The following is an 11,388-nucleotide window of genomic DNA, read 5'->3' on the forward strand; positions in this document are numbered from 1 at the left end:
GACTTCGTGGTGTCCATTGAGTTCCTGCCAGGTAGTCAGCGATGTCACGTGGCCGATCTCCTGGCTGCGGACGCGGTGCATTGACGGCGAAGCCACGCAGTCCCATCTGTCGGTACTGGCAACGGCGGTATGTGTGCTCGGCCTCGCCGCAGTGGTAGCAGAGCGGTCGGTTGTCAGGTGCACGCCAAACGTCCGTTTTCCTCGGTGCACTGCGCTGGCCCACTGGGGAATGGTAGGACGTCGATTGGGGTGGTGGCGGCGGTGGCGTCTGACGACGGAAGTGTGACGGGGCGGCGTTTTGGCGTGGACGGGGAGGAGCGTTGTGGCGCACTGCAGCGGCGTAGCTCATAGTTTCTGGCTCGGGCGGCGGTGTTTCGGGAATTCGAAGTGATTGCCGGACTTCTTCTCGCACAATGTCGACGATCGAATCCACTTGAGGCTGCGCCGAAGGCAACAGTTTGCGCAGCTCTTCCCGCACGATCGCTCGGATCGTTTCACGCAGATCGTCGGAGTCACTGGCTTGAGCAGCAGCGCATTCTGGAGTCAGGCGACGATTATACTGTCTGGTGCGCATGTCCAGCGTTTTTTCGATGGTGGTCGCCTCGGATACAAATTCTTGGACGGTGTTCGGTGGATTCCTCATTAGTCCCGCGAAGAGCTCCTGTTTGACCCCTCGCATGAGAAAACGAACTTTCTTTTCCTCAGGCATGTCTGGGTCAGCGTGACGGAATAGGCGGGTCATCTCCTCTGTGAAAATTCCAATCTTTTCATTTGGTAGCTGAACCCGGGTCTCGAGTAGAGCAGCGGCCCTCTCTTTGCGAGCGACGCTTGCGAACGTTTGCAGAAATGCGCCGCAGAAGACACCCCACGTTCGGAGCGTGGACTCCCGATTCTCTAGCCAGGTCCTTGCGGTGTCTTCCAGGTAGAAGTACACACGACGGAGCTTTTCTTCGTGTTCCCAGTGGTTGAGGGCGGCCACACGGTCGTATGTTTCTAGCCAGGTTTCCGGGTCTTCAAACGATGAGCCATGGAACGTTGGTGGTTCCCTGGGTTGATGAATGACGATCGCGGGCTGGGACGCTCCGGTTGTCATTGTCGCTGCAGTCGAGGTCATGGTCTTGGTCTTCCCCGCCTTGTCTTGTAGAAGGCCGTACTCCGGTGGGAGGCCTTGCTGTCGGCGGCTCGTTGGCTGCTCTTGGTTGGCGTCGGTGTCTTCTCCGCGACGGGGGCTGGGTTCTCGGCTTGACGGGGGCGTCCGGTACATGAACGAAGCAGCACCTCCACCAGATGTCACGGGGTCGTGACGTGGCCAAAGACAGGAAACTTCGTGTTGGGATATAACTGTTTATTTGGGCGAACCCGTGCCCGGTAAAGGGAAAGCCTAATTACAGCAGCAGTCTTGCACAGATAGCAGTCTCGGACTGATAGCGGCGAACGCAGCGTCGGCCTTCCATCAACAACTGACAAGCGGCGAAGCGCGTCGGCATTTATACCTTTGCCGTTGAATGTTCTAGCGTTATCGCTGGCGGTGGCGTAGGTTCCAGAACAATCTGTACCGTTCGCACAGTGGGCGTGATCTTATCGAAATAATCTACTACAGTCCGGAATCTTCTCGAAACCTGCAGGCGCGGTTTGCGCCGAGAATCGTGTGGTGTTTCGGAACGATAACAAAAACTTGTGAAATGGAACGTGGCAGTAATGTTTTTATTGGCATTGTAACACACTCGACAATATTTGAATCATATAATTCTTGTTCATAAAGGCCGTAGATCAGGGGCCAGATTCACAAAACTCCCTTACGAAAACATTTTTGCGCAAGAGAAATTTTTTTGCGTAAGTCGATTCACGAAACGAAAAAAAAAACCTCGTAAGAGGCCATCGTTGTCACATCGGCCGCTGCAATAAAGCGCGCTGTGACTGCCCGGGAACATCGCAGCGATGGTGATGCAGTTGCTATATTTGCTTACGTCACTGAAAAGTGCTCGTAAGTGGATTCACGAAGCAAAATTGTGCTTAAAAACAGCGTGGCTGAGAGAAAATCCTAAGAGTGGTCCGGACCACTCTTAGGAACAATGTGGCTACTTAGAACCTGCCGTCGCGGCGGTATACTTTGACGCCCTTGCTGGTATTGAGTTAATTCACGCCCATGAAGGGCTGTCTGATGACTGCTGGTGCGTTTTTATTTCTTTCGGCGCTTTGATTTTCGTGTGTTGTTTCCCTTATACGCAGTGGATGATGTTGACAACCACCGTCGTCCGATAAGTTCGAAGTCGCAATAATTAAAGAATCCTATTGGGCGTCAATGGCGTAAAATTATGCATGAAAAGATTTGTGGTTGGATGAAAACCAATGTGATACGTGAATGGTCAGCGCATTCGAACGCGGCATGGCATAGGATCAACCTTATTTGTTATGTTGTTGTGTTGCGCCCCATCTCATCCGATTAAAAGTTCGACTCGAGATCCTTGCCTCATTGGTGGAAATTACCACTAAAGAGGTTAATGGGAGCACATTCCTTGCACGCTATTGGAAATAAAAATGAGAGGAACTTTTTCGTGAGTGATTCATAAAGCTTGTGCTCTAGTGTACTTCCATTGGCTCTAACTGTCCAATGGGTGCGATCTCTGAAATACAGTTGTCGATACACTTTGGGATGATCTGGAACTTTAAACCGAAGCGTCTTAGGGGTGTGCGTGATTACGCATGGAACTACAATCAAATCACTCATTTTCACCTTCACTGTTCAGACACCGATTAGGACCGTGATAATATGACAAGCAGTCGGAATAAAATGACCCTAGTAACTTTGTATGACACCGGAAATATGTAAACCCTCACGATTCTGGAGCAAACTTTGGCTGAATTCATCCCTGCATTAATTACCAGCCATTTACCTTGACGCACGAATATCATTCAAAGGTAGAGCAAGCCACTGACATGTATTTTGTGCGACGCAACGACCACTTGACCTGAGAATAAAAGCGTTGCGAAGGTGAATCCCCTGTCGCATGCTCTGATCGAAGCAGACGACAAACGCGAGCAGATGACGGCTTGGCCGACAGGCACAGCTTGTGATTGGTTATGAAGCAATACCCTCTACATCAGCTCACTCCGTGACGTTGCCAAAACACTTCTTTCATCTGGCACGCCTGTCCTGTTCGTCATATCACCCCCCTCGCACATGAGAGCAAATTTTGTCACGCCGTGAAAATAGCGCAAGTACTTTCTAAGAGCTCTTTTACGTGCTGCGCAGTTGTCGAAAACAACATGGCGTCGTAATCAGCATATCGGTCGGTGCGACTTTCAGCAAACGCTTCTCGCATGAGTTACTTCTGCGTTCGACTGGATGCGTTGTGATTACGGCAGCTCTTTCGGTGCGTGTAAGCAGTGCGGAAAGCTGCGGCAGTGCAATGGTGTACGGTGAAGCGCAGCGAAGCCTGTGCGTCGGTGTGGTTATCAAGCGGGGATCAGCGTCGGTGCATCGATGGCAACTAGCACTCGAGAAGCCTCCAATGTGTGTTTGTGTGCCGGTAACAGTTGGTTTGCTTGACTTTCCAGTATCTCTGTTGGGTGCTGGGCGACATTTCGGATTGACAGCGTTTTCGCACGTTACTTGAGTGACCCCAAGTACGTACGCAAACGTATGAACTACGCGCTGTGTTCGGTTCTTGCTTCGCCACTGGTTAGCCCGTACGCTTCTATTTTCTTGAGAGCAATCTAGTGTCCGCGAGTGAAACGATGTTCGTTGTGAACAGTGGTGCTGTGTTGACGTTCCAAGACTTGTGAACAAGCTGTGCTCGTGTGACCGAAAATTGGAAGACAGCGTTGATAACTGTTTTGCCCTGTGAAGTTGCGGTGGTGGAGCTTGGCGCTTTTGTTTGTTAACTCGTCACTTCTCCTTTTTGGGATAACCATAGTACTAGCACTGTGAAGTAAATCAACCAATGCTGCGAGATGCTACATTCCGTTGTGGATCGTGTTACTTTGGAAGTGTGCCTAGACGGTAACAACTTGAGAGTTCTATGTGGCAGCGAGAGCCCGTGAGCGTCAAGCTTCCCTCCGGCCCCTAGAAAAAGCAAAGATTTCACCGGTGCCTTGCTTTGGATGAAGTTGTAGGTCAATATCGCCTAACTACAGGTTTCCGCGTTCGTCTGGCCATCGTTTTGCACGGCACTAGAGCCTTGACAACAGCCGGTCATGGCCAGTTCTTACACTTTATCTATGGACGTGCATGCCTGGCCAGCCCTTCATTGCCGTCATCGGCAGCTTCCAGTCTGCAGATGCCCTTTGCCTGTTGGCCGTAGAGCACACTTGGTTCCTCATGACAACGACGGCTACTAAATGCTGCCATCGGTGAGTTCACCTTGCAGAACTTAATTTCACCGGTACTATAATTCACGCAATACTATAATTTGTGCAAGTTTTTAAGCCCATCAGATGTAATGTTTCCCTATGGTAAGTTGAAGCATGAAAAACTTACTACTACTGTTATATACATGCATATATTATGGAGCAAATACATCAGAAGTTTTTTGTGATTTGATAGAAGTGAGCTCTTGTTTGATTATGAGGTTGGACCTGTCGATTTACCACGTTTGATAGTTGGAAAGTTAATGTGAACTTATTTTTCAGGAGCCAGGTTGCACTTAAGAGATTTATGTTATTTTGGAACATTAGTTCTATAGACGATTACCACGATGGTAGTACTATACTTCACTAGGACATATATATTGCGGTACGTAAATTTTACATGAGGCTTCAGTTTATTTCAAAGTGATTATAGCAGATTTTGGTCACATTAACGAAGTGATAGCGTCGTAAAAGAAGTATTAAAAGTGAGTGCTTTTAATGATTGTTTTTAAATATCTCGTTCTTGGCTCTTCACAGATCGCAGTGATTGGCTTGTTAAGGTCCTGTGATGCATCGGTTGCACACACTGGAACATGAATCCTCATCATGACTTGTAGCACCTGTACAAAAATAGGAAGGATACGTGCTCCCTAACTGTGCAAGTCTATGTCACAGCTGGAACTGTTATCATTCAGCGGATGTGGCCTGGAAGCATGCATGACAGCCTCATCTGGAAGGACTGCGATCTGCTTGGGAGCTTCGAGGGCACAAAACTGCCTAACGGCTGGCTGCAAGGTTAGTTTTTTTTAATACATACGATTAAGTGAGCACCACTTACTGTGCACAAATTGAAAACCCAAGCATGGTTGCTTGCAGTGGATACCTGTATTATCCTCACACGTGATTCTTATTCAACATTTATAGAGCTAAATAGCAAGATAATTGAGAATGTTGAAAAATGAGAGCCTGCAGCTTATGAATAAAACTTCAAAAATCTGAGACTCAAAAGCTTCTGCTTTTAAACGAGCACAAATACTTTGATTCCTTATTGAGCTCTCGGGCCTGTGACTTCCTCTGTGGATCAAGTGCTCTGGATGGAAATAGCAAGTGGGTGAAAATCGCCTGGCTGTTCACAACTTGCAAGGAAAAAGACCCAGTGAACAAGCCTCAGACAACATAGGGCCAGTAACTGCATCTTTTGCTTCATGTAGCTTTTTCTCTCTCAGCGCTGTGGCTTGTTGTGTTTCAGCCGAACGTGTTCACCACGATTGCATAGTGATATATATTTTTCTAAAAATTGTGCCTGACCTAAGTATGCATTGTTGATCTCTAAGGGTGACATTCAGTGTGTTTCAAAGCCATCACTCCTCATCTCTCTGTCTGTGGTTAACCTACTTCAGCAGCAGTGGGATGCAGCCGGCACACATGCAAGCCAAGTCATGGAGCGCTCCTTTGGTGTTCTGTGCAGGACGCAGCATATCCATCCGGCAAGACACTGGTATCAACAATAATGGTGAATGTTGGTGGCACCTGTAGGAGCCCGTTGTGTTTGTTGAGCATGAATATTTCCCCTGAAAAAGTGCATTTTTGAAAGGTTTTCTTCTTTTAAAATAATAGATGTCAGCAACAAGCACACTCATAATCCAGAAGTGCTTTGTGTCTTCTAGACTGCCCATTTGCTTCTATACGCGGTATGGTGAACTGGCTATGTTAGACAGCCTTATGAACAAGTTATGAACATTGGCTGTTGTGTTGTAATGCAGTCTAACTTGTGTTTCTTAGTGAACCTATTTGTGGTCTGCTTCTCGCACCTAGTGTAGTCAAAATAGAAGAAACTTTATTGGCTTTTTATGTCTGGTAGAAGTTTTATGCCTTCATCTATAACATTGTAGTTTTGCTCTTGTATCATAATAAATTATATTTTCAGTCTGCACTGTTTGTGTGTGTGTTGAGGCTTGTCATTGGCTTCTCAAAATACGACATCTGTAAATATGAGCACATATTTAACAACTGTACACTCTTGCATGTAGCATGGTTGTAACAATGATCTTTATTTTTCTAAGTTCCAACAGTAACAAGGGATGCGGTGCACCACGGTCATGTACAGTGTGTCAAGAACAGAGCACAGAAGACCAACAAGTATAAAGAGACTGCCAGTGACTGTTCTCCTGCTCAAATTTTACGACAACAGAAAGAGCACATTGTGATGTCAGGAGCAGTTTGAATCGTATACGTAGTAACATTCTGTGCAGCTGCAGCTTAACTTCTTAGCAGTGCATTATTCAGCAGTTCCTTTGCTTGCATTGTAACATATTTAAATTTTGCATGGAATATACCAAACTATGGCACTAATTTAAAGGCTGCTGTAGTGTTAGTGCGCGAATATTTTTGAGCTGAAGTTTTTAACATGCGTGTTAAGTGCCTGCGTGTCTCTGCATTTACCTGCATAAATCACAGCATCCATGGCCGGCAATGGTAATTGTGTTTGCATTCTTTGTAGTACAAGAAGTAAAGCCATGGATGCTGTAATCTTGTACTTAGTCGATGTAAACCTTCAGTCTACACTTATTGGTATAGCACCAATGATGCCATGAGTGTATAAGCTCTGGGAAGTGAATCTATGTGAATTATTTTATTTGGAAGGAAGAGGATCATCACTACTCCTAGTATATCTTAACAGTAGATTTTAGTGCTTCTGTATTGTTATCCCACTGCCTGTCCGTCCTTCAGCAGCCTGCTTCTCTGTTTCTACTGTGAAAGTGTAACTTTTAAGTGTATACTTTGCTCGGATAGGTTTGTTCATAATGTAAACGTGTACTATGCAAGTGACTTGTCATCTATGCAGCTTTACTTAGAGTAGAAATAAAAGTATCTATTTTAATTTATATGCAGCTACAGCATGCATTTACTTATCCTTTTCTAGGTGCCTGTACAATTGTTTAGCCCTACAATGTACTGGTATACTCTAATATTGAAGCTGGCATATTAAAATACTTTGTTAGAGAAGTAATAATGTGTTTATAACCATTATTACTATTCTCTGATGAGCTGTGAAAACTCTATGGAAATGTATTTACATTTTTCGAACTGTGTCAAGGTAAAATTTCCTATGTTCTTTCATTGTGGTCCATGTTTCATGCAAATGACACATAATTACTTTGCAGTGGCACAGTATTAATTGTGATATTACACATACGTGCTGAACAACATCGCAGTTGAGGCCAGCAGCAAGACATATATGCAGTGCACTGGAGCATCACCTCACATAGTGTACAGTCTTTGCCCACCAGTAAACTGAATATTTTTCAAGCAGACTAATAGACAGCTGTATGGGAACTGTGTTGATGTGCAAACTTTGAAGTCTTCTTGAGGAGTGTTTTTTAATCATTTTAGTCCAAGTGAACTAGCTACCCAAGGCCACAGCTGGTGGGAATGTGATGGTTGCCTCTCTCCAAAACCACTTCTATCAGCTGCCTCAATGTTAGCATCGGGTTAATTCACGAACTGGAAAAACAATTGGTCTTTGTTTTCTTGGCCGAAAGAGCCACTTCCCCCGTTCAACCACCACGACGTGCCAGAATAGAAACTTTTAGCCAAATAACGTTCATTCTACTTTTGAGAAGTGTTTTGGGGAAACGAAATGGTGCCAATAGCGGTCAATATAAACACTGTTTGCACTAAGGAGCTTAGTATCTTATAATTGTATTATTCATGTATTGTCTAGAATTTCTTTGCGCTGTGCCAACTTTCAGCCCAAGTGTCCTAACATGCTTTGTTAGTGGGTTGTGAATGAGCCAAGCTATGTAAACAAACAGAGTGATATTGCAGACATGTACAAAATATTGATGCACAGCCCTTTTCTTTAGCATGACATTGTCAAGGGCTTTATTCTTGTGTTTTTTTATAAAAACTGCTCGTCACTGGGCAACAGCAGAAACTATGCATCAAGCTTTTACCCAATTTACAATCACAAGACGTGAACGGGTGATGAAGCTGAATGACACGTCCAAACATAATAATCAGTACATGCGTGTGATGTAAAACATGACTACTCGATACGCTCATGGCGCGCTTACGGCCGTTTCGCTCACTCCGCATGTACTAAATTTGGTATCACGTGACGCGATCGGACTACAGAAGTAAATGACACGTCGAAAAATTATAATTATGAAAAGGAGGTCATGTAGGGTATTATTTACGTCCGCCTCGTAACGTTGTGCTGATTTTCGAGTGAAATATCAACCGCCCTTATTTGTGCTTCGCATATCATCGATTCCCACTGGACGTGGGATCTGCCAATTTTTATTTCACGGCTTTATCAAACATACTTTAAACACTTCATATCATCAGTACTGACCATGCTGTACATCTATGCTTTTGGGGTATGTGAAATAGTCGTATATCGCTAAGATGGTTAAAAGACTATTTGCTGTGCTCACACAGCGCCGATTGGACAAAAAAACTGTACCTTTGGCTGCACTGCCAACAACTTGTGAAACAGAGTGTATTCGGCGTCGGAAAAGCTCGGCTTCCACCAGTATTGGTTAATACAGCGCATTCATTCACCACTAGATGATGTAGGGCAACACTCAAAGGAGAGCTTCTTGACGCTCAGGTTCTGTACGGGTCTCTGATGTTGCGCACGGTAAACTGATACTGTGTGTACCGCAGCCTCAGACGTAGTGTACACAGTGCGCTGCACCAAGCGGACGCACGCTCTTGCGTGCACAAAGCTAAACTTATCTAGTATTTCTTACCGTGTGAGAGCATAGGTGTTGGCAGGATTTTTTATAAGGGGGTGCAAACTCCTGTGTCACATCGGCTTTCGGAAAAATGAGAAGCTGGTATAGCCTGTAACAGCACAAGTTTTGATGTGGCTTGAAAAGGTCAACGCATCTCCTTTTTGACTCATCTCATGCATAGGAGTGAAATGAAACGTGTTGTATCTCTTTTGTTTAGGCCAAGGATACCTACCCTGGAATTTTGCGGCTGTGCCACAGCTCTGTGAGTGTCATAAACGTGCATGTAACCCGAGTCGTATGTAGTTGTAACCTGAGTTGTACGTATTACTCGAGTTGTAACCCGAGTCGTATGTATTTAGAAAATGCTGCTATGGTTGTTCCTTAACCTGGCCCGACGACGCAAAGAGGTAAGCGTCGGTCACTCACAAATATATGGCTGGCATTAGAAGTTTATATTTTGCGTAGTCACCACTGGAATGTTTTTTTTCTTTAGTTCAGGAAGACCTAAACGTCACCTATAAGTGCGAGGAGCAGTATTCTAGCTACCAGACGCTCCAGTAATCAGCCAATTATATGCTGCAACTTGTTTTCATAGAAATGTCAGAGCAGTGATTACAGTGTACCTTTCTGTTACCCTCTCATCGCAGTTAGAAGGAATGTATCCTTATCTTATAGAATACCCTATAGCATTATGCAACAGTGCCCAAATTGAGTATTCCAGTCCTTTTGTTTTTCTTTGCGCCTCCTACTGAGTTAATGCTGCTTGCCTCAGTATATATTTGTTAACGTTTTATACGATAAAACATCAAGTCACGTTTAACTATACATGTTGGGTTTACATAAAAATGCGCATCTATGTCTGTCTTACATGAAATAAAGACTGCCATACTTTTTGTGCTGAGACTTTACAAAGGTGCTGAAGTAATGTCACATAAACTCAATCAGTTCTGCTACAAAACAAGCGATATGGAGCACTGTGATACTACAGCATTGTTTGGTCACTTTCAGCCCGGTCGATATAATGTTGCTCCGCACAATGCGATTGATTATTTATTACGAAGTGCGCAGTTAAATTTTTAAGGTATCACGAAGGAAGCCCTCTGCAAAATTTACGTATATATGCGGAATGACGGTCCTACCAGAAAATCTACACCTTGAAACATAGCGCAAAAAAACATGAGGCACAGCAAGAGGACAACACGGGTGCTAACTTTCAAATAACGTTTATTTTGTTCTGGGGTGATGACATATGCATGAAAACAACTGGTCACACACAATGACTCCATCTTACAGCGTTGTTTCTATGTATATATAATCCGGTTCTGAAAAAATAAACGTCAGTTGAACGTGAGAGCCCATGCTGTCTTCTTGTTGTGTCCTCAAGTTTTCGTTTTGTTTTGCGCTATTTTACTACGCAATACCAACCAACTCGGCTTCCTGTACTTCTGCAGTAATCTTCGCCGTTTGCGATACTGTCGCCATTCTCCTTTGTGATTGCTGTATTCGTGCTTTTTTTTAAATGATACAACGTACATGCCGAGATCGGTGAGTGACACAATGCTTGCGGTTCCCTCTGTGCGCCCAATTAGTATTATTCTAAGATTTTTTTTATGATGAGTTGACATCCCATATACTATAGTAGGTTTCAGACTTTTGTTTTCAATGCAGGATGTCGTGCTCCTCCTGAAAGCACTGTCTATACGAAGTTGTAAAAGGGGTCCTTGCCCTGCACCTCTCTAAAGACTTCGATACTTCCATGCACGACTACATCTCAAGAATATATCAGCTTTTAACCTATGAGTGAAATTTTCCCCTTTGTTGAATCTTCTCTCGAGAGCAGGATGGTTGCCATAAAATTGGGACAATCAGCCCCAGAGCCTTTCAAACTCAGACGAAAGGGTACTCCCCAAGGGGCAGTTATCTGCCCCATTTCATTCGACATAGATATGTGCAAGCTGTCGGAGAGCTTTTCGAGACATCCTAATGTAGGTCCTGCTTTCTATGCTGATGACGGAGGACCGGGGGTGGCGGTCGCACAAGCCCTACAGGAGGCCGTGGATGTTACAATTTGTTTCCTGGTATGCATGGCACTGGTGCATTCGCCAAAAAAGTTGGAGCTCCTGCTGTGCAGACAGGCTAGACGAGGTGCCAGGGAACTCACCCATCTCGATCAGATCCCCATTATTGTTTGTACCAGGGATGGTTGCGAAATTCCTGGAGTAGGTTCTAATAATTTTTCTGGGGCTTTTACTAGACTTTAAGGACTGCAACGCAAAGAAATATAGCTCATCTCATG

The 11,388-nt window shown here is 44.8% G+C and overlaps 1 protein-coding gene across 9 annotated transcripts; it reads left to right on the top strand.

Moving 5' to 3' along the window:
• Positions 1 to 3,218: 3,218 nt before the first annotated feature.
• On the top strand, positions 3,219 to 9,985 carry LOC142768768 (uncharacterized). 9 transcript variants are annotated; one of them, XM_075871013.1, is made up of 4 exons: positions 3,219 to 4,353; positions 5,046 to 5,145; positions 5,751 to 5,863; positions 6,414 to 9,985. In XM_075871013.1, the coding sequence occupies exons 1-4, from the start codon at positions 4,342 to 4,344 to the stop codon at positions 6,423 to 6,425; spliced, it is 237 nt and encodes a 78-aa protein (XP_075727128.1). In that variant the 5' UTR covers positions 3,219 to 4,341; the 3' UTR covers positions 6,426 to 9,985. The 9 variants fall into 9 exon arrangements, 6 of the variants coding, with proteins under 6 accessions (XP_075727128.1, XP_075726914.1, XP_075727177.1 ...); XM_075871062.1 differs by having other exon boundaries at positions 3,220 to 4,353; positions 5,754 to 5,863; XR_012885493.1 differs by having other exon boundaries at positions 4,888 to 5,863.
• The last annotated feature ends 1,403 nt before the right edge of the window (positions 9,986 to 11,388 follow it).

Source organism: Rhipicephalus microplus, chromosome 1 (assembly GCF_043290135.1).
Source record: "Rhipicephalus microplus isolate Deutch F79 chromosome 1, USDA_Rmic, whole genome shotgun sequence".
Taxonomy (NCBI): domain Eukaryota; kingdom Metazoa; phylum Arthropoda; class Arachnida; order Ixodida; family Ixodidae; genus Rhipicephalus; species Rhipicephalus microplus.